Source organism: Heliangelus exortis, chromosome 1 (genome assembly GCF_036169615.1).
Source record: "Heliangelus exortis chromosome 1, bHelExo1.hap1, whole genome shotgun sequence".
Lineage (NCBI taxonomy): Eukaryota > Metazoa > Chordata > Aves > Apodiformes > Trochilidae > Heliangelus > Heliangelus exortis.
The window spans coordinates 156714631-156738878 of NC_092422.1; the positions used below are offsets into that span (position 1 = coordinate 156714631).

The 24248-nt window shown below is 41.4% G+C and overlaps 1 protein-coding gene across 6 annotated transcripts in view; it reads right to left on the bottom strand.

Moving 5' to 3' along the window:
• Positions 1-20822, bottom strand: part of SULT4A1 (sulfotransferase family 4A member 1) — a 28230-nt gene extending 7408 nt beyond the window's left edge. For 2 of the 6 annotated variants that reach the window (XR_011723836.1, XM_071733265.1), the window contains exons 1-6: positions 20420-20821; positions 19940-20207; positions 10747-10814; positions 3542-3672; positions 2313-2393; positions 2060-2186 (exon numbers count right to left, since the gene is read on the bottom strand). Coding sequence is in view for 4 of the 6 variants with exons in the window: in XM_071733265.1 (XP_071589366.1) it covers positions 2060-2186; positions 2313-2393; positions 3542-3672; positions 10747-10814; positions 19940-20207; positions 20420-20588 (844 nt within the window). In the remaining 2 variants the exon portion in view is untranslated. Of the gene's footprint in view, positions 1-2059; positions 2187-2312; positions 2394-3541; positions 3673-10746; positions 10815-19939; positions 20208-20419 lie in introns of all 6 variants that reach the window. The other 4 variants (XM_071733264.1, XM_071733267.1, XR_011723837.1 and 1 more) reach the window with 4 other exon arrangements.
• Between the last annotated feature and the right edge of the window lie 3426 nt (positions 20823-24248).

The following is a 24248-nucleotide window of genomic DNA, read 5'->3' on the forward strand; positions in this document are numbered from 1 at the left end:
TAATCAAGGCAGGAGTTAGGTAAATACAGGGAAGAATTTTTCATATTATTTACTCATACTTTTTTTGTCAATTTAATCTTTTCAGCAAAGTGGCTATGAAAAACTCTATTTTCATTGTGTATTTTGAAGCCACTTTTTCCTCTTAAAAAAGAGCTGTTTAATTTAGTAAAACATTTTCAGTGTACAAAGAGATCAGCAGTTCTACAGGAAAAATATTTTAATCAGCTGACTAATTTTAAATTTTTGTAAAAGGATTAGGAAAAATCATTTCTGTTATTCCCATTTCATACAGCCCTAAAGAAATTCACATATGAAGCTAGCACACCAGTCAAGCAAGAAGTGTTTTTAGCTGCTCTTAATGGTATGGGGTAAGAACCCATTAAGATCATTTTACCAGAGTTTACCCATGTTTTATGTAAGAAACTTCCCTAAACTCTAGAGGCTAATGCCAAAGAATTATCCCATTCAAGACTATCCCATTCCCTGTCCAACTCAACGCACTCAAACAATTCAGATGACATGTGCTGAATTTCTTTCAAGACAGCCAGGTATAAGGAGAGGTAAAAAGATTGGGAATGGGTCATGGGCTCAGTGCTCCTTCCTCTAGCATTACTTTGCCCTCTTACGAAGGTTTCTTTTGCTGCTGCATTGCTTCCACGTGATGCAAATGTTTACCTAAATGCTAAGTTTAGGTTAATACAAAACTCTCCATTTGCACAACTGTGGACACATGCTGTGATGTTTTATTGACTCTGGGGGGTTGTGATAAATCAGCTGTAAGATATAAAGAACTCTTCGGATACTTACATGAAAAAGAGTTCAAAACTTTACTCCAATCTTAGGAAGCCTCTAATATCTTTTGTGTGTCTTGAGCTTAGAAGTTCCTGATGATGGGCTATAGACAAACATCCCATTCTCAGTGAACACAAAAGAAAAATCTGAAGCTGGGCTGGAATGGAAGGAGAATGTTTTCCCTCCCTGCACAATCTTGCAGGAGAAAATAGCGAAGGTTTTTAAGGTCTACTAAATAACCCTCATTGGTAGCCTTTTACTTTTTTCTTCCCTTTAGTATTATACAGTTCCTTTAGTATCAAGTTCTCTGGATTCCAGGTTGAAGGAAAGTTTGCTGCAGTGCTCGGAGCACAAGGTACCTGTTGAATACTTAGTGTCACAGGGAGTATCACAAGGAAGATTTTGTAGAGAAATAGCAGGCAGTGATTTTTTTTTTTTCTTTTCCTAGCTAGAAAGCATGGCAATCCATTGGCAAAAAGGTCAGTGGAAGCCAGATATGTGAGAACATAGAGCTTGTCCTCACTGCAAATTTACTGAGCTAGTGCAATGGAACTAGTTAGGCAGCTACTCAGGCAGTACGGCCTGAGAGGGAACACAGTGAGTGGGTGTATCATGAAACAGTACTACACTTGCTCAAAGGAGTTACTGGGTGGGCAGTGGTGAGTTGTTATAAAGCAGGTTATTGTGCATTAGAGTGATGTACTTTTCAGACAGTAGGAGCTTGCAACTGCATTCTTACAGGGTCTTACTTCAACTTACTCATGTACTCCAGATCAGTCTCATGCAAACTAGAGATTTTTGTAGAGTAACAGGTACCTTGCTAGGGAAAAATCTTGAGTTTTCGAATGAAATAAAAATATTAAATAAATTACTGAGGAAAAACCCTTGAAGAACAGAAAGACTCCTGAGAAGTACCTAAGCAGTAAGCTACAACAGAAATTAAATGGTGCTGGAAACATTCAGCACTTTTCACAATGTACCTGGTACCTTGCGAATTGAATTTCAAACAGTAGACCAGAGTTTTTTCTGAGCTAAGTGGAACACTGCTGAGCCCATGGAGTCAAATATTGTAAAGCAGGTATTTACAAGGTGTGGCCATAGTTTGCACGGATCAATCTAAGTCCATGCAGCACTGCCTCTGTAGCAACCTCCTTGCTGTATATGCAAAACAAATGCACCTTTATCCAGTTCATTTCTGTACTTGCAGAAGGAATGCAGAGATGAAAATAAATGTGTAACAGCGTGTGCAGAGAGAACAGCTCCTTACACTTGTCATTCATAAACCTTCTGCAGAACTCCTGAAATGTTCCTCTGTAGCTCATGGTCCTTAGGGAGCGGTGAAACTGGTAATAAGATACCACCAGGTCTTTGGGGTTGCGAGCCATGTATATAACCTGTGATGGGAGGGGAAAAAAATCATCATATTGAAAGCTTTCACCCTCCATCCCATTCATTTCCCAAAACACTTAAGCAACTGCTGCAGATATAATTAAACAAACATGATTTGATTTCCTTTTTACCTTTGAATTGCCATTATGGAGGTCTGAAGGCAAAAACCGATATGGTAGGTGGCTTTTTATAAGGCGAGGAGATGTCAACTCCTAAAATAAAGCAAAGAGAAACATTTCTTATTATGCATTACTTTTTGGCATATCAAGAAAGAAGAAAGAGTAATAGTTGGAGATTTTTATTATCAAACTAACACTCTTCCCAGTGACGCTTCCACTAAAATTCCTTGGAAAATATTAAAAGATCTGAAAACCCTACCCCTAAATTTTTCACTTCAAAATTTCATTCTTGAAATTTATTTCATCCTCAGAACAAGGCTGAGACAATCCAAAGATTTATCTGAGTGCAAACATCTTTCAAACAGATTATTTTTCTATAATCTGAGACAAAGTCATTTTATGACACAAATCATCTTTCAGTAGTTTGCATAAATCCGTATTGTATTAAGTTGCTAGCATATATATATATATGAATATATAAAATAATGTGTCATCTCAAACTAAACCACTCATTATTGCCACCGCTTATTTGCATCAAGATAGCACTGAGGTCTCACTGAAGCAGGTATTACAGATGAAAATCAACCTCTGACCCCTAAATACTCTCAGCTTAAAGTAGGCTGATGTTGCAGCTGTTAGTGACCAAAAGCAGCTTGAATCTGCCCCTGCCAGCCTTAGCCAGCTCAATTCAGCCAGCACTAGAGCTGTCCTAGGATGGAGCACAGTATTTTTACTAATAACTCCAAGATATGCCTATATCAGAAGTCATTTCATGCAGAATATTGCAAACTCCTCAACCTACAGAGTCCGTAGATCCACAGATCCTGGGTCTGTAAGGCTTTAGATGTGTAAATTCAGAGTAGGAGGTCTACAGGTCCCTAGATCTCTGTATTTGTAATTCCTCTTTTACAAATTCAGGGAAGGCATCAAAGCAAATTTGTCTCATTTGGGCAGCATTTTGTTTGCACAAGCAAGGGAGGCCTGAAACTTTTTATTCAGGAAACCCACTGCCAATATATTTAGGATGTGAAGAAACATCTCCTATAGTCTTAAATAGAGTATAATAAAATGTATTAAAAGCCATTTTGAAATAACCTGGTAATATTCTGTATCATTCCAACAAACTGAACAAGTCAAGTAATGAAAAGGACAAGGACACAGCATGAAATAAAATTATAAACAAGGAACCAAGGAAAAAGATACTTCAAATGCTGAAAGGCTTTCTTTGCAATAAATTGTACCTTAATGATGTCCAGACCAGGCTGAGGGTACTCTAGGACTGGAAGCTGTTCATCTATATTCATTAGTCCAATCTCATCTGGATCAGCTCCCTGACTCACAAGATACACCACTTCCTGTAGCAAGCCTGTGCCTGCATAAGCCAAACAATGGAAGAGAACAGATTGTATTACAGTTCTTATCAAAACAGAAGCATATGAAGGGAGACCTAGACACAGAAATAGTCGTAACTTTTGTCCTTAACAGTCTGCTGTGAACTAAGTCTGTAACTACTGTTTTAAAATAATGTCTGCTCCCTTTATTTTAAACCCACTAAGATCTCCTTTTACATAAAATACCTGAGATTTTTCATGTTATATTTTAAATACGTTCCTGTCTCATAATCATTTATCCCGTCAACTGGAAAGCATTTTACATATACCAAGTTTTTCCACTGTGAATGTTAGCTAGGCAAATATTATTTGCAATCTAGGAAAAAAAAAAAAAAAAAAAAAAAAAAAAAAAAAAAAAAAGAGGTAGACAAGGATCATTCAAGTTCACAAAATGCATTAGCTGCCATACTGGGATACTGCCAGCATCCCCTATTCTGAATTGTGGACAATTCTACTGTTGTGCAATGATTTGAGAGCCTATTTATAACTCCACATTATGGACTGGATAAACCACTGAACACACCAATGCTAAGTCAGTCATAAACTTCAGAGGCTCCCATTACGTATCTCTCTCTCTCTCTCTCTCCAGTCTGAGTTCATTTACAAAGCATCCATTAGATATTATAACCTTAATGACTGTGCTTTGAACAGTTAACAGGTATTTCATATAGAAGTTTGAACAGGGAAGCTATTTCAAATTATTTTACTGTCAGGCAGGTAGGAAACCATCAAAACAGGCAAACAAAGGTTCAGAGAAAGGCACTGGCTGTTGATGAGATGGAGGACCAGAATGAGGAGAAATCAAAGCAAGCCAGGAGGGAAGGGACCCCACAGTTTAGATGACAAGTCACACAGGCATGGGACATTCCAGATACTGTCATAGATTGACCAATTATAGTGTTGCGAGAGGTTGGGGAAATGAGACCAGTATTTATTCTGCCTCCCACGTGTTGCCCGAAGGAACAAGTAATTGTTCTAGAATCCTTTACAAAGCTCAAGCCCCTCTCAACTTCCCACATCCTTGGAAAGATAAGCTGAGAATACTGAGATTATGCCTTTTGTCCCCACTTTACCTTAAAAAAAACTTCTGAGTTGAAAGTAACTTGTATCAGTCACCAATTAATTTATGTTACCTCGCAGGACTGTACCTACTAAGAGACATGTTTTGTACAAACTCTGTATGTTGAATCAATACAAAGAAAACCAGAGTATCACTAATTTTAGGTTTTTTAACCTGAGCTAGGTAGGGTTAGAAATGCTGATGTATTTCAACTGGCTTCAAGGCCAGTTGAAATAACACAGTCTGGATACAACACGAAAGAACACACTTCTCCAAGAATTGTTTTCCAGTAAGTTATTTAAGATTCTTCTGTTTCCTCATTGATTGGTAAGCAAATTAAAATAGCTTGGGAAAAAAGTAAACTTGTACATTATCATTATCCACAAGGACAGCTGTTGCACACTTAATACACATTTGCCCTTGATGCTGTTCACTCTGCATTTTTAAGTCCAAGCATTTATTTTATACATTAAAATGAAGATACATATGGTACTTTCAGTATCAGCCCTTGTGACTCTGAATGAGCACAACCCTTATTCTCACTAAATATTTATTCTGACAGGAGACACACTGGTTGTCTATAATTTATTTCTGTATTTCCAATTCTGCCTGCAAAGAAAAATGCTGGTACCATGTTCCATGAAAGGAAAAGGAATAACTGCATGGGGATAAACACCATCATCAGGACTTTATAATTTTTCATTACTCAGGTGATCTCCAGGCAAAAAGAAGCCGTCTCCATTGTACCTCTAAATACAGAAGGGCTGCAGAGCTGAGGCAGAACAATGCTGGAACTTCAGGAGAGCAACATGTTCTCTATCAGGTCTCTACAAAATCTACCAGGTATGAGGTGAAGGTCAAGAAGCACAGCCCCCACAGCCTTAGGAAGTTCTGCTCAGACCTACAGCCACGTGCTAGACTTGGTTTGCTAGCAGATCCATGGAGCACTAGAGATAAGAGATAACATATTAATGCAGGAGGCATGGGGAAGATGGGTTCTAATTCAGAAGGAAGCAGCCCTTGGGAAACTCAGAAGTCTCCACTGTCATTATCTAAATGTGCTTTCAACAGAATTAGTGATTTACTGAAAGAATAATGCAGGGCACATGGAAGGTACTCAAGGCAGAAAAACAATCTCCATCACTACAGGTTCCTTAAAACAGTGCTTTAAATATGTGAACCTCAGGGCTCATTATTAGAATGGACATATACAAATTACTGTAGTTATGTACGTAATGCTCACATATTCCAGCATCCTGTTCCAATTCACACAGTAAATATTTCTTCAGTATCTCTTGCAAAGGGAGGATTGCAAACCAACAGTTTAGAAATTTAACATCTGGCCAGCCAGCAGATTAGAATTTTTTCTTCCTAAACCTGCACTAGGACCACTGATCCTGATTTCACTCACCCAAGAGCTTTGTGCTAGTTTTCCCTTTTTATTTTCACTATATTAGCCTGATTTTCACCCATTTTATGGGTGAAGATTAGAGTAAATAGCTGAAACTGAGATTTCCAAAGGAGATCATGGCAACAACCTGATAATCCCAGTCAATCACAAAACCTGCCCAGATCTAAATGTCACAGAAACTTTCTTAGTAAAAGGGACAATGACAGTGGTACTTGTTAGTGAGAAGAAAAAGAGGAAGGAAGCTAAAGAGTGAAAAAAAAAAAAAAAAGAAAAAGGTGCAGAACTTACCTTTATACATGCTAGTTTTCTAGCCTGCCTGCCAACAATGATTTATTTTCATTTGAGTGTTACTGGTTTATGTGAAATTAAAGGATTAGGTCACTAATCCTTTAGAAAAGGATAGAAAAAATAGAAAGTATGTATATGAAGTCAAGGTTCTTCTTGGAGACAGGCAGTGAATCTTGTGCACTGTTCTATTTTCCATCATTTTATACTTGTGTTGCTGAATGGATATGCATATATGTACATGCTCACTTGGAATGGTACATAAACAGTTACTGACAGAGTTTATCTGTCAGCCTTTAGGCACAAGGAACCAGATGCAACATTCCTATGCACCTTGCAGTTCTACCTTTCCTTCTTCCAGCTGCAGCAGATCCACATTTCATCCTGGTGAACAACTGCTGGCCTTGCTAGCTCTGAAGCCATAGCCAAAATGGATGTGGAATTAATTTATGTTTATCCAGAGCCAGTCAAAATCTAGGGAACTTCAGTGTACTGCACCTGAGAAGCAATTTTCCCTGACAAGCTCTTCTTTTATGTCAGTATAACTCCTCAGAAGAAAACAAAGTGTTCCAGTTTATTACACAGTATCTGGATGGGAAAGAGCACTGATAAGCTATTGTCAGAATTTGGAGGTTTAAATTTATCTACAAACCTGCATTTCTATTCTGCACAGGAGCATGTATGCCACAGCAGTTTCAAAGTGTGGTAGTTGGGCTGCACTGTCATTTTCTGTGATGCCTAACAATGCACAGAAATCAGGACTCATTAAGAATTATTCACCCCTACAGCAGCCCCTGTGATGAATGTAAGCTCTCCATTTGTGCCCCTTTTCGTGGTCAGTGCTGCAGCAATAACAGCAAAGTCAGTTCACTGTCATACAGCCTCAGCTTATCAGTAAGTGTAACTACTGCAGCACTAACCAGACAGCATAGCAAGACAGCCATAACTTTGAAACAGCACAGCTACCCCTGTCTGCTTCTATGCCTTTAGATAGCAAATTTTGTCTCTGTAGGAGGGAGAAATGTTCTTTAATGAAGCTGTTCTCCGGCTCCTCTAACTACTTTCTGGCTATTGGAACACTCTCATGCAGCCACTAAGCCTCATAAGTTTATTCAAAGTGAAACTGCAGATAGAAAACCTTAAAATTTCCTGCAAAATTATGCTTCCTTACATGGTTTCTAATGTCATTGATTTCACCTTTTTCCCCTTCATATCAACTAATATAAGGAATACCTGCAGCTCAAGGATGCAAAGGTCTTTGGTATACGCTCCTATTGTTCACCCACTGCATGAATACCTCACAGAAAAATAAAATTTAGTAACAATACTGTCAATATAAAAGTCTTCTAGCACTCAAAATTAGTCACACTTCATTTCAACTACCAATACTTGAAAAAGTTTCAGCTAACAATGCAAAAGAACCATTATGACTCATTTTTTTTTTATAGTATCAGTAGATGTAAGTGCTCATTAAAAAAGAGGGCTGCTAAAGCTGTCAGGGTGGCCTACCAAGTTCTGTAAAGCAATTCTCTACATAATTTGTCTAATTGCCTGTAAGCCCATTCCTGCTTTACCAATTTCAGTGTATACCAGGTAAGTATAAAAGTTCATTCTGCAACAGTGGAAGAAAAATTAGATTTTTAGGAGAAGACAATTTCCAAATTATAACAATACCTACTCTAGAGGTCTGTATGTTCTAGTTCTCCTACAGCTTGGATTTCAGCTGGCTTAAGAATAGGGTTTTTCATCACCAAGTAGGGTTTTAATAACAAAATAATGTATATACCTTTATACCATGTTTTCCAATTCTGTTCCTACAGAAAACTCAGAATTCAGAATAAACACTGAAATCATTTCATATTGTCAATATTTTTGCCAATTAAATATGCATTTGAGGTCCTGATTTTCAGAAAGGATTGAATATTCATCCTCTAAAATAAATGTACCTTTTACATGGCTGAAATCCCCCTAAAGTTCAATAGTGACTTGCCAAGGAAGTCTGCAGAGCAGAAAGAAACTCAATCCGAGTGTTCTGAAGCCTATAGCAGGAGCTTAAGTAAGACTGGATTTAAAGCAAATGTTAACTGCACAATTTCCAGTAACATTCAATAAGCAGAGTTCTGGCTTTTTAGACTTATTTATCAGTTTATTTTTCACCCGCAACTGGCTTTTAAACCATAGGCTAAATTCCACTTGTCTTCCACTAGACTTACATCAGAGAACACAGAAATGGGTCCATTAGGTCTGACCTGTGATTCAAATGTGTTTCACCACGGGCTTTTTAGGACTATTCTATTTAGGACTATAATGTACTTTCTGTTTGGTAAAAAAGCTGAGCTGTTTACAAAAATGTATTATCCATAGAATTATTGCTACTACATACAATATAATATCCTAAAGCACTGCTTTAATAAACTAGCTACGAAGCAGTGTTATTTTCAGATAATGCATTAGTACTACTTTTTAAAAATGGCTTGAGTCCTAATGCCTCCTCACATTAGCACACTAACTGCTCAATAGAGGACAGGATGCAAAGTACAGAATCGACCACAGTACATTTCGGACCAGGTACCAAGTATTGAGGCATCTCCACTTCCACAAAGCAAACCAGGCAATGCAATTTGTTTCACATCTAACACCAACACAAGCAGCTTGGAGAAAAAGGCCTACTGACATTTTTGAGCATGCTGGATTCTAATACTAGCAACACTAAAGAAGAAAATGCACCAGGGCCTGTTCTCTAGGCAGTCATGCACGACAGCTGAACACACACACACAGAGATCAAGTTGCCAGAGCACAGCAGCTTCATCCATAGCTTCCCAGAACAGTCCCTGGCTCCAGCCACCTTCCCCACCGTGCTGGGGAGCACACCAGGGGAGAACTGTCAGGGAACTGCTAACAAGGAAACAGCTTGGATGCCAGCCTCTGTCACAGTTATGCTTACTAGTGTAGCCACGGTGAAGTAAAAAACTGTCTATGGCACCTACTTTAGACTTCAGAAAACCAGAAGAAAAATAGCTCGAGTCACATACTCCCTCCCCATTGCATTGGACCATTGCACTGACTACACCAATCTGTCCCAGCAGGCAGGGGACAACAAGGCAAAAAGCCCCTAGTTGAGGACAGCTGAGGCAAAAGGTATTTCTTTTCTATCCCTCTTAATAAGCCACAGCATTTTTACATGCACTGAAGTAAGGACTGGGTAAGTATTAGACTAAGAGCCTTAAGAACTGAGTCAAGTCCACAGACTGCTCAGAATCTAGGGATTAAAAACAACAACAAGACACCTGTTTGTCATTAATTGCCTTCTGACTGATGAGTCATGATTTGTGTCTCCATCCTGGTCTCCTCATCCATGATTTCATCATGTCTAGGTGTGCCAGATTTTGTTAAAAGCCCTTCACTGACAGCTGATACTCGTTGGTAGCTGACATTTCTTGAGAACAGATACTCAAAGGGAAAAGTATTTTACTCTTCTCTTTAAGCTTTAGCTGGGCTGGTAAAATATGCCCACGTCTATTGGTGCTCATCATGTCTGCACCAGGTGTCATCACCATGGACCAGTTTTTATGAAGTTATTCCAATTCACTTCAAAATAAATCAGCCAAATTAGCTTAAGGAGTTTCTATTTTGGCATTAGCTCATCTTGCCTGGGACAGACAAACTAGATTGCATTCACACTAAATACTCTAAGAGACAGAGAGATGACATCTCTCCATGAGAGATGACAAACAGCAGGCTAAGGACACAAACATTCTGCACTAGCACAGATGCTTTTAAAAGAGGGTATCTACCCATACCCTTAGATACTTCTCTCTCAGTTTCTACTTGCCAACCAAACATGATCCCATGGTATAAGAGAGCACTACACCTATCACGCTAAAACAAAATGAAAAAAATATGTACTATAACATGCCGGGAACATGAAAATAAAAGATAAGCCTACTTGCTCCCTTACCAACTACCTGACAGAATGACATCCCTTTTCACCCTTCCCACACTCATTCAAGGCTGACCAGGTCTAAAGTAAACCCAGGACATTCAATTGTTATTGCCTTTTCCCAGGCTCCTCCTTTGCATGGACACCCACCCTCATGACCCGAATCAGAGACACCACACCTTTCACGACAACCGTGCAAGCATGCAGGATGACACGGTCATACCAAAGGGTTGGCCAACAGGACAGTAATTTGCAGGGAGGAGGGTAGGTGTACTTTGATTTGCTAATATATTCTACAGGGCAGATTTTCTCAAGAATCTGAAAAATCATCTGGCAAACTTTGGCCATGCAAACTTACAGTGGAACCTCCTCCCAGTGATGGGCACAAAGCATATTAAGATGAGGTTTTCAAGTCTCATCTCCTCTCTGCAACACATAAAGAAGGTACACATCCTTAATCCAATCTTACTGCAGTTGAATCCTGCCCCCCTTCCTCTAGCAGTCCCATTCTCCCAGCCTTTTAGAGTCTAACAAAAATGAACCTAAACTGCATCATACATTACCCCAGCAGGAGCTCACTTATCTTCAGCAGGAAGTACTTCCACTGTGTCTAACTTCCCTTCATTTTCATACAGGTGACATAACACTGTACCTAGGATAACAATGCAGGAAAGAACTCTGCAGTACTGACAAGTAATTGTTTTTTAAAATCACTCTCAAGGACTTCATTATGTTGAAGACAAGTGCATAGTTACTCCTAGAGCCACGGATTTCTGGGACAACTATATCACTTTGTGTTCTGTTCTACAGAATATTAATGTGCTCTGTGGCTAAATACAGAGAGTCACAGTGAGTTCTGCTGATCGAAACAGAATCAGAAGATGGAGACAACAGGGAATCTGTATTAGAAACCTGTGTTGAGGTAGTTCTCGTACCTTTCACTGTGAACATATTCCCCTCCCCATTTGGTAAGCATATCTCTTGGTCTCTCTGACAATATTCAAAATGCAATTCTATACCTCAGTTTCAATCCTCTCCAGGAAAACTGTTAAGGAAAGTTTGCTTACACATCAAGGTGCCTTTGCATTTACAGGGTGGTTAAACTGCTAGAAGGCCAATAGTATCATGTGAAACCATTGCAGGAAAGAGTTGTATATGAAAGAGAGCAACACATTTTTGTTTCAGAATTTCAAGAAACATTGTTTATCAATGTTTAGCATCCTGCTTAGTCAACAATTAGTTGTCTAAGGCCAGAAAGTAAAGCATTTTGTCACAGACAGAATCCCCTTCAAATAATACCTACCCTAAACAAAAACATTCTTTACAAGGTAGCTAAGCCCTCATTCATATTTAGCATTCAGTCATTCCCTTTGTCTGCTGAACTGCAGTTTTAGGCAAAATACAGTAATTTTTATGCTGTTTCTACTGCTGCCCTTCAGAATTAAAAATTATAATAGAGCGAATATGGAGCCGGTCTATATCACCATGGGTTTTCTCAGTATTGCAGCAAAATCCTTGAAAAGAACACACTTTTTCTCATAGAAAGTGTGATCCAACAGCAGCAATGACATTGACTGTTATTAATGTGCACTTACACTATATACATGCATAGGACAATCCAATTTTAGCAATGCCTGTAGCTGTTCTTGTGCCACTTTGATAACCCTTATGAACAGTAAACAGGCTTTAAACTTGATGGTCAACCTGGGCTTACGATTGTCTTGCACCAACAGGAGACTGCAAAGCAGCCTGTGTACCACCACATCTGGACTGCCACATGTCTAGTCAGTGTATGTCTTCTGAACATGATTCTCATCTTACTTGCTTCACATTTGTCTCATTGTCTTGGCTTAGATTAATTTGTTACACATGCAGTGAATGTAGTGGAGGGTTAATTCAACACCAGTGCCTATTCCCCAAAAGGTGATCTAACGTCACCTAGAATTTGCAGCCTTATTCAATTTGAAGCCACAGACAATGGCCTTCACATGCTGTGCTGTGAACAGTGGGTGGTTAAAAGCATATGAAATCAGCCTGCATCTTTTTTAAATTATAGATGGATTTTGGCATTAAGTGACGGATATCCCTCCTCAGTTGTTACTCCTCTGCTTTCCCTTTTACTTTTTATTCTTTACAATCTCAGCCACTGACTCAGACTTAACTAGGGACATCTCCCCTGCACAGTTTCAGCCTCTGATAATGCTTCCTTCCTGAAGTTCTTCAGTACCTCTTCACTACCCTCACAGCAGCTTTCCTAAACTTGGGCTTTCCTAGCCCAGTTTGGCTGAGATGTTATAATGATAATACATTTCCTCTGCCATCTTGTCTGCATGTACACACACAGCAGAGCACTTCTCTTGCTTCTGAATCTGCATTACAGGATATACACATGACATAAAGGTGTATTTCTTTTGTAAGACTCTCAAAAATACTTGTATACAGAACTGTAATTATTTCAGCTCCTGTGCCTCACCTTAGTGGTGAGGCACAAGATCTTTCAAGGTGTTACAGAAAGTAGTAGAGAAGAAATACATCCGCATGCCTCCACTGGAAAATGCAGACAAAAAGATTATATGACTTATTCAAGGTCATGGAATCTCTAACTCAAAAGGCATAGCACATATCTATCCAGTGCAGCAAACCTTGCCATCACTTCTAAAGCAGCATTGATGGGACAACACAGGGATAGTTCCTTCCCCTCAGTATAGACTGTATGAACTCCTCAGGACTCAACAAGAGAAAAGTCATAGTTTAATAAAAGACAGGCTGTCTTTTGTCTGAGTTTGACTGATTTACATAATATTCTAATTATTTAGTCTTTGAGGTCATTATAATCTAATTCAGTCACTAATGATTTCACATGTCCAATATACACTTTACACATAGTAACACCCTTTTTTTTTTTTCTTTTTTTTTTTTTTCCTGAGCCTGCATTCAAAAAGCAAGTTGCTTGAGTTTTTCAGCACTTCACAGGAGAGGAGCAATTATGCTACACTTTCAAGAGACAAAATAAAACCTACTAGGTAGCTGGAGCATTCTTCTGAACCCTTCGTTCCATCTCTAGTAAAATCTCTGCACTGGTTTGATAAAAGCCTCATGAGAGAAACATTGATAGCTAGATAACAAAAACAAGTTTTCTTTAATGACAGGTTTTTCTTCTCCAACTTTATTTCCTGTTTGAGGCACAAAAGGACCTATTCAGTTCTACTCCTTGTAAAATCAAGTCAAATGCATCAGTGGCAAACTTAAGATTGTCTTCAAATACTTATTATTTGATTTGTTTGTTTATAATTTCTTTGCCTAGCCGTATTTCAGACTGAGTCAATACCAGAAGGTATTTTGATCTATACATAAAGATCCATTACAAAAGACCTTTCAGAGTGCAGGAACCCAGTGCCCCTAACCCTCCCAAACACTTGGCTACAGGTGTTACTTTCTGCACCTGAGTGCTCCTCACTGGGGTGAGTTTAAGCAGCAAAGTATTTACTCTTCTAACTAGTGGAAAGAACACTATTTCAGTCACCCAGAGCATGGAATCATGTTCATCATGATTGGACCCTGTACGTCAGTCCCTAAAAAAAGAGAGCTCACAAAACATCTCAATCACCCATTTCAGTTTGCTGTTCCCTTTCTATTTGCATAAGAAGTCTATTCTTTCTGGCCAGTTGGTACAAAAACTGATGAACATTCATGTTGCATTAAAATGGATTGATTTGAGGGTTAAATAAATTACTTAGGATAGAGAAGACAAGTAACTGTGACATTATTGTAACAGAGAAAAACATAAATACCATATGCTGATTTTAAAGACATTAACTAACATGTTCATCTACATTCAGGAAAGTAACAGGCTTCTCATCTTCCCATGTCACAGGGAAGAGCTTGCAAGCATGCATAATATTGCCTCAAAAACGCGGAGGTCAAAAGAAAAGAATCCAAAATTCCTGTTTTGTGTTAAAAATCTCTTGATTTTTAAGGCAAACTCATGATTTCTTGAGGCATGCCTTTGGGCCAGTAATATAAATATTTGCATTAATTGTTTAAATGTAAATGGATTAAGGTCAAGGTACTAAAATCCTGCAAATAGAATAGGACTATAAATCCAGAATAGAATCGTCTAGCTCTTTTGCAACTGCAAACCTTTTGTTACAAAATAGCACCAACAAAACCATTGAGAGGTGTTCCACTAGAACACTCTAAATGAAGGCAAGTCAACCAAATTAACACTATACATCCTCATGGGTGCTGGTGTTTGCTGAGGAGCCTTAGCTGCAATGGTGTAAGGTCATCTCAAACCAAGAAGCATGCCAACTCTTGTCACTGGCTGACAGCTCCCAGCCTAGACACTCCCACACCTTGGGCACATCCCTGGACAACCTCTCAGCCTGCTTCTGCTCTCATTTATGACTGTGCAAAGCAGGACTGACTGTCAACTGTGTTGGACCTATACATAGCTGGGTAGGTGCAGAGAATTGGATTTCTTGTGTTTAGGCTTGTCAGTGTCACATCATGCAGAGGTCACTCGTTTATGGTAGTCAGGCAGGCAGCAAGCCAGGGCACTGCAAAAGGGCAACTTCCCAAGCAGTAATTGGGGTATGGCCACAGGCAGGCAACAGAGGACACAGGCAGAGTGATTTCTTAATATAACATCCAGTTGACATAGCTCTGTGCAGACCTGTCGCCTACTCACAGATTGCTATGGCAGGTAACTGCAGATATGTTAGTGTGGGTGAGATGTCCACAGACTGCAGGATGCTTCTGCAAGCACAGGTCATGTGTAGCCATGTAACCTTAGTCAAGCAATAATACCCTTTTATACTGAATAATAAATAACATTGTTGTGCAGTACAATAATGCTTAAAGAACAAGAAACCAATCTTACTGGCAAACACAACATCCCTGCCAAAAGCTATTTATAGTCTGAGGAAAACATGAAGAGCAGGATTGCACATGAGAAACAAAGCAAGATTTCCCACAAGGCATAGTAATTTGGTACATTTTCTTTATAATGTATTTCTTAAATCAAGACATTTTGCCAATATGTTTTTAGAACATGGTCTCACGGACTGATTGGAAGGTGAAGGGAATAAATATGAGACCAGAGATAAGAAACTCTTAAACCAATTTCACAGCCAAAGAAAAACTGTATGTCTACATCCCCAATGGTTCCAGGCCTCCCTTTCCTCATGTGTACTAACTTTTGAGTGTTGAGCCTGCTCAAAGAATATTCTACATGTTGATGGGCAGAAGTCTATTAGTTTTAGTGGAGAATCAGACAAATAAGAAAAATGGGCTTTACATTGCAGCCTCTATATCTGGTTCACAGCCCAGCAGCTACAATTGACACTTCTGTAACAACGGTCAGTGGATAAACAACAGTTGCCCCATAACAAAAGAAGACTGGGGGACATAGGATCCCTGGCATGGGAAGATTAACAGGAATTACAGCAAGAGATGGGCCATGGAAGAATGCAGAGCCCCTGACATGAAGCAGAGAAAAGGGAAGGACAGAACCACTAGGAAAGCTCCTCTCATCAGTCAGGGTAGGGACTGGGGAATACTGGTGTTCCAGCAAGAGGAGGTGTTGGATTCAGGTGTGTGGGAAACAGAACAGGATAAAAGAGTGGTATGTATGCAGTGAGAGAGGCATAAACATCAGGAGGCAGAAAACTCAAGAGTGCATGCAATGCACTTTACCAACAGCTGCGATAAGAAGCGTGACCTTCCTGTGTACATACAGAATCTCTTAAGTAGAGAAAATACTGGACAAATCAACAGAACTTCCTCTGGTTGGTTTTCTAAAACACCAAGTCAAGGATTAAAGAATTTGAAAGAAGGGAATTCAGTGACTCTACACACAGGATAACTGTTCTTGAATCAATCTGCAAATTCACCGTTGGCAGTTCATTAAGCCAAAGGCCTAGGATATCCATCATATTCCTTACAAGCTAATGAGTAATTTAAAAATCCAGTGCTGCAAGGAAGATTCAAAATGCCACCTATGAGAAAAAAACACCAACAACACAAAAGCAAAAACAGACAAACAAACAAAAAAAAAAACAAACCAAAACAACTAGAGACAGGTAAAGGACATATCCAGCACTTGCTTTTCTGACCTGTTATGTGGTGCTACATGAAAGAATTCTGGACTTGAAGCTGATGTTTGCCCACACAGAACTGCAAAAAACTATTCCACAAAATAATCAACATGGGAGAGACGGCTGTGTTACTAATGCAGATACCTCACTTCCTAAAATTACCAGTTTTGCAAAAGAGATTAACTTGTACGCTTTGACCCAATAATGCAAAACGTGCATTTGTTCAGAACAGACAGCACATGGTAATGACAGACGTATTGCACACTATTTTTGAGTAAAGCAAATGGACAGATGACATACAGCCAGGAGTTAGCATCATAAGACATGGCAAAATACTACATGAACCTGAACTCAATACTATGCTTAAGGGACTGATTTAATTCCACTGAAATCACTGTCCTCAGCAGACAGCTAATCTAGCTCTAGGCATGGTGACTGAGGGAATACCATGAAAGAATTTGCTTATTCATTACTTCTGTAGTTTAAGTTCATAGAGAAGAATCTTAATTTTCAAGTAGGGTACAAACAGCCCACAGTATGAGAGGGTTCAAGGAAATCTGTGGCAGAGGGGCAGGGGCACAGCATTTCCTATGAATGCTGCATTTGTACCTTAGCTGTAAAGCAGTCTGTTGCATGAGCTCCAATTCTTGAATTCTACAGAGAATAGTATTCCATTTCACATTGGCAGCTACTATAAATCTCGGTGTGTCCCATTCAGCCTGCTGATTCTAAACTACAAAGTTACACGAAAGACAAAATAAAGCAGTAGCACACCTCATTTTAAATTATACATGATAACAAAAAAGGTTTTCTGTAATTTCAGTCCTACTATGTACATTTGCATAAGCATTTATGTACATTTGCCTAAGTGAGTCTCTGGGTTTTGGTCATAAGCTTCTCCTAACCCAGCAGCTCCCAAAAGCTGAAAAGCTGTTACCATTGACTGGATACAGGTGTTGAAAATAACTAAAGATACAAGGAGTATCATTATTTAGGCATCCATCAGTGAAAATCACATTAAAGCAGAGCCATTTTCCATTAGGGTTATTGCATTATTTGCTGTAAGGCCACTGGTACATTAAATTTTCTGCCATTTATTGGACCAAGTTTTTCCTGGTTCATTCCCAATTTACCAATACCTGTAACCTTTTCTAAATGCTATCTCCATTTCACATGATTAGAGCTGTATCATCCAGTCTTGCAGAGCATCATGTCTTCAAAATGACTTAAATACCACTTCATCAGTCCCTAGGATTACTGAAGCAGTCCTGACCCTATAAGCCACTCGTGTATTTTGCCAGATAAACCAACATATGGTCAACAGCTAATGATGGAGCCTTCTACTATTAGATTGTGGCAGAGGGCTCAGTAAGAGCTAGAAGCTCTGGCCTCTCACACATCTTGCAGACGGGCTTGTTTGTGTATTTTCCACAGTTTGAGCAGATGGAGAGAGGGTGAAACAAACACCAAAAAAAACTGGTTTCTTCAAGAACAACAAAAAAGTTTTCCACTGAACCTATCTGACATTGGTGAATTTTTCCTAGAATTTTTTTCTCAAGAACATTATTGAAAGTTTGTTCAAATATAATTTATTAATGGAAACTGTAGGTAAAACATAGTTGGGACCAGTTATCTAAAGATTACAAAAAAGGGAAGGCATTTCACTCTAAAAAATTACATTTGTGCATGAAATCTATTTTGTGAGCCTACTTCTTTGATTATAGCCACATTATGAAAATTCTGATTAGCTCCAGTAAACAGAAAGATCTTTCTCAATACTACTGAGACACTGGAAGAGAAAGTTACAGTGAAGATAATGCAGAGGAGGTTGGTCTTCTGGATTTAGTGTTTGGCTTTGTTGTAGGCTTCCTTGACCTAGGCTAAACCAATGGGAACCCTATTAGGGCACCCTAATTTCTACTGACATGCCCATCCCTAGTCAGCGGATCCTTTGATAGTTGATTGTGAAGCCTTTGGTAAGGCAACAAGCTGCAATCCATGTAGGATCAGATAACAAAACAAGTTCCAGGGGTCTCAGTAGACTTGGGGGTAACATGAGGTGGAGATTACAGACATTACTATTGTGTTCTAGAGCCAACTCCCATGACAAGGACATCAGACTCCTCAAAACCTAAACATTCTTTTTCCTGGCTAGTAAAAATACTAGCACACCTATTTTGATAACAAGGCTGCTCCCCCAGCTCCACCACACAATACTGTACCTTCAGTTTTGGTGTCCCAATTCTCAAGTCTTCCTTTTCATTCTTCCACAGTGACTGGTAGCAAATTCTCTTGTAGTAAGCAAAGCCACTAATGCTGTAAATGGACAGCTCCCTGTTCTGGCCTCAGCTGGGTCCCTGAGAGACCTAATATGATGCTCCTATACTCACAAAATAATAGCACATTAAATATGATTATGCTAGTTGGCTTTTCACAGCCATCAAAAGCAAGCTACTGCTGGCTGACATATTAGTTATATTGTGCCCAGCTGCTGGAAACAGAGGTTAGCTGAGGATATTTAACGATCCACCAATATAACCTTGTGGTGCTGTACTAACATAAGAATACTGTAAACCCAGATTTGCAAAACTGAAATCTTAAAATGGAAGAATTAAAGTTCTTGTCACATGCTATAAGTTTAAGATGACAGATTAAAAGAACAATAAAGTTGTCTGGTCTTTATCCTAGCATTTTGGGGGCCATCCATCTACGTGCTATCCCTTATCTAATGTATGCATCTATCAAGTTCTAGCCAGTCTGTAACAGCATCACTTGTAATGACATATCAAAAATAGCAAAGACAAACATTTGATACTGCTTGAGAGATTATAAGGTAAGAGATGCTGCAATGCAGAAAATGAGCATGTGTTTGAGATAGCACACCAAGAGTTAGCCATTCATACAACAAACAAGAAAATAAGTCAGAAAGTTATGATACTGAAACATCATTTTACAAAAGTAGTTGTAGAGCTAATATCTGTTATCTCCAGTAGACTTTGAATTTTCTAGAAAGAGATCATCTTATTGTCAGGAAACAAGTCACTCAAGAATGTGCCTACTAATAAAGTCTATCTGGTTTTATCAGGTGAGTTACAAAGCCCTTTTGTATATAGTATACACTATAGTATATACACTATATTGATTCTGTTTAAACATTTTTGTTTTGAAATGGAGAGGCATTACACACGACATTAGAAGCAGACACCTGAGTGGTACAAAGCAGCCAAAGGACAAGTTTATTGGAGAAACGCACACTTCTACTGCTAGCAGGAGATATTTCTGGCAATTCAGCCACTGTGGTGAGAATGTACTTGAAGCACATGTCCCCCCGGAGCGATCTGGGCAGCCGCCTCGGGAGAGCAATTCGGAGAGCTGCAAAGCCCCCAGGAAAGCTGTACGTCACGTTAGCAACCAGCATGCACGCTATATACGTTCCCGCTTTCCTACACGTACCGAGCGGTATTCCCCTTGCCTGGAGCAGCACCTTTATCCCCCCGCAGTACAGACAGCGGGCACCTGGACCAACACCGGCAACCCCTGGCGCCAGCCTGGGTTTCTAAATGCGGTGGGTACTCCCAGGGGCTCGGACACCCCACCCGTGCCTGGGACCCGGGGCTGGCAGTCCACTCAACTCTAAGAGCCTCCGTGGGCCGCCGGTCTGAAGGGCGGTCCCTCGCCGCAGAGACGGCGGGCGGCGGGGTGCAAGCCTCGCCCCGGCCTCCTGTGGGGACAAACAGCCGCCGCTGCGCACCGCCCGCCGGGCGGGCCCGGACTCCACGGGCCCAGGGAACCTCCCGCCCCTCCCAGGGCCGGCTACCCGGAGAGCTAAGAGAGGGCAACCCGCTCCTACCACCCGGCCCAGCCCCTCAGGGGCAGCCCCAGCCCTGCCCGGGCTGGAGAAAGAGGGAGGGGGAGGGGTGTCCACCCGCCTACCTGATTTAGGGTAGGTGACAATCCAGACGTCGCTGTCCCTCACCGGGAAATTGGCGATCTCCTCCATCTTCCCCCGGCAGAAGGGCGGCAGCCGCACCCCATTGTACTCGAAGTACTTGCTCTCGAACTCGCAGGGCGTGCTTGGGGTCTCGGCCTCGCTCTCCGCCATCCTCTTCCCTGGCGCAGGGGTGGCGGCCGCTCCGGCGGGCGGGCGGGCGGGCAGGCGAGCGGCGGGCGCGGCTCAGCGCGGCAGCCCCTGACCCCGGACCGCCCCCACGCACGCACGGGGAGGGGGCGCGGGGCTCCGCGCGCCGTGATGTCATGCGCGGCAGCCGCAGCGCTAACGGCCGCCGGTAACGGTCGGGCCGCTGGAGCTCCCGCCGGGCGGGCAGGGTCTGGCTGCCCTTCCTGGCAGCACCGCACCCCCCGCAGCACCGCTTCTCTCCGGGCGGGCCGCCTCACGCACACGCTCTGGCTGCCGCAACCGGCTGGGGGACGAAGGGAAGGAGCAGCCGTCCCTGGTGTCACCTGAGCCTGCGGCACAAGGCTCCGCGGTGTTGCGGTAGTGGCGCGGGCGATGTAGTGGCGCCCAGACTCAAAAAGGTCAAATAGCGGGGCCGGGGAGACGGGCGGAAGAGTAGAGCGGGCAGCAGCGGTCAGGCGCACCCGGGACTCATCCCCATCCCCACACTGCGCTCAGGCACAATGTGTACGGGGTTTGGAGGACATAGCGAGTGAGGAAGGAGGCACATCTCCACCTTCTCCCATCAGCACAGATCATTTGCTCCTTGCTGTGGATGGGTTTAGACCCGTACCCGGTTTTTTACACAATAAGCTTTTCATCCTGATTCGCTCTTTACAGTCCCGTGGGTGCTGCTTCTTTTTACTAGGTAGGGTGACAGCTTTCATTACAGCATGGGGCAGGCATCTTGTAGATGGCCTCAGGCCTGAGCACCCCCCTTCTTCCCCGGGCAAGTACCCACATTAGTTACCTGAACTTGGCAGGATGGCACCAGAGGTGATTTACTAACATGACCTTTTTAGGTGATCATTAGGCGGCAGAAACCACACTATACCAAGTAGGGACTCAATAGTGAGGATACAGACCTCCGCACGATATTTGCTCTCTTCTCCTTCCTCGCCTTCTCTGCTACAGCAGCTCCAATCTCACTGCTCCTGGCAGCACAAAGGGCAGTAACTGCTTTCAGCCTTTATAGTTCCATCTACCAGCATGCATAAATCGACGGTTTTACTGTAGTTTACTTACATTAGTTCATATTAATAATAAATCACAGATATTAAAGCATGTAGGAAAACCCCACTGAAAACTAATGTAAAAAATATTGTTTCAGTGAATGAAAATGGTTTACAGGAACGTGTTAGGTAAAAGAAAAAAAAACCCAATAAAACAACAAACAAACCCAAAACAGACCCTTAAAGAGAAAAATTCATCCCCAAAACAGTGGTTGACTAAGACTTGCCCTAGAAGTTGGTAAGGCAGGTTCAGATCCCTAGATATTAAGTTTAGTTTCGAGCCTGCTTCTTCAAGATACCAAAATCCAAATTATCTGCTGACATCAAAAAGAATTTTTCCAATGAAAAAAAAATAATGATAAAAAGTGGTTTGACAAGAGTAACAGGCAGCTGGGCACTTAGTATTCTGTATTTTGAAATAATTATTTAAATTTTGAAGCAACTGGCAGTCTGGCACTGGTGCCTGTTATTTTGTTTCCTGTGGTATATTAAATGGTCTGATTTCTTATGAAAATAAGTCAAAATAGTTTTTTAATGTAAAGTAGAGTTGTGGGAATTTTTAAGCCAACCTTTAAAGCAAAATATATTTATTAGTCTTTCCTGATATTGAAGGAAAGAAGCTATGCTAGTAATAAGTAATTTGAAAGCGCAGCAAAACAGACAGGTTTAAATTCTAGCCTCTATTTCTATTTTTTTAATTTCAATTTAATTTTTTTAATTCTTTACTAAGTCCTCAGGCATGGATATGGTCTTAATACACCGGATGGAGGGAGACATACGGACAATAGAAAAGCTCTGTTTCTGTTTTCTCTTTAAGTGAATAAGAGTTGTGCAAATGTATCTCAGGATGGAATATCAGCTTCTGTAGAGTGAAAAAGCCTGGAAGGCATTACGGCCAGGTACACAGCCTTCTGCTGGTGGTCTCAGGTGAGGCAAATCAATCAGGTGATAAGGGGGCGGCACCAGCACTGCAGAGAGGGATAGAAAGGGCTGCCAGGAGCGCCACCGACCCTGGAGTGCGGCAAACAGGAACGGGGCATGGCAGTTGGCGCAGGCAGGTCAAGCAGGAAGGCCACAGCCACCTCCCAACTCTCTTGAAGGAGCAAAAAAAGCAAAACCTGGTGCTGTTAAGACGCACGGTGTGTCCACACAGACGGAACCCCTGAAGAGGGAGAGCAAGAGGGACATAGCTGTTCAGGTCTCCGGCTGTGTAGTGTGTCAGAGCCTCGTGTTAGCACCAGAGGACAGTGTGAGTGGGGTCTGTGTGCGATGTGAGCAGGTGAATGACTTGCTGTGCCTCATGGCAGAGCTCAAGGAGGAGGTAGAGAGACTAAGAAGTATTAGCAACAGTGAAAGGGAAATTGACTGGTGGAGTCACACCCTTTCTAACCCAAATGAGGTCCAGAAGGAGATGGTGAAGCCCTGCTCCTCCTGCCATCAGGCAGTTGGAGCAAACCCGGTGGATGGGAGGGGATGGAAACAGGTCCTTCATTGGAAAGGCAAAAGAATCCCCTCCCAACCCCCACTATCTCCCCAGGTGCCCTGGGAGAACAGATATGAGGCCCTGGACTCAGAGAATCAGGCAGAGGACAGACAAGAGGAAGATCTGTCTGGAAGGTCTCCTGTTTGCCCCCCATCTACCAGACAGGTTACAACTACAGCTACGAAGAAAAAAAGAAGGGTGGTTGTAGCTGGTGACTCCCTCCTGAGGGGAACTGAGGGCCCTATATGTCGATCAGACCCATCCCACAGGGAGGTCTGCTGCCTTCCTGGGGCCCGGGTGAGGGATATTAGTAGGAGACTCCCCCAGCTAATTTGGCCCTCTGATTATTATCCACTGTTGGTAGTCCAGGCTGGCAGTGATGACATTAATGGAAGAAGTACTAAGACAATTAAAAAGGACTTCAAGGCACTGGGTCGTTTAGTTGATGGGTCAGGAGCACAGGTGGTGTTCGCCTCAACACCTGCAGTAGCAGAGATGAATGAGGAGAGGAGTAGGAAAACCTGTCATATCAATAGGTGGCTAAGGGATTGGTGCCACCAGTGGAACTTTGGGTTTTTTGAGCGTGGGCCAAATTTTATCAAACCCAGCCTCTTCAAACCAGATGGGCTTCATCTATCTAGCAAGGGCAAAAGAACTCTAGCCTATAAGTTGGTGGGGCTGATAAGGAGGGCTTTAAACTAGGTTTGAAGGGGGATGATGTCGAAGGAGTTGTGAGGGGAATAAAAATGTGTAGTCTGCAAAGTACTTTTCAGTACTTTTCAACGTGTTGCCAGCATTTTCTGCACTACTTAGACCATTCTGTAATGTAACTGATCCAAGAAAGTATAGCTATTCAGTGTCCCCATGAAGAAGCAGGAAGAAATCTAGGTGAAAAAGTTTAGATTCCCTAACAATGATGTAAAGTGGGACCAACTTCACAGAAGTCATTAGACTCCCCTCTGTATAAATTTTGTGTAAGAAGAAACTTAGGGAAAGAAGATCTTAGAAAAAATAATGAAATTCTTACCTCAGGAAAATGTAATTTTAGGATCTGTGAATGCAGGATGTAACCCTGGAAACAGACTGTTCCTC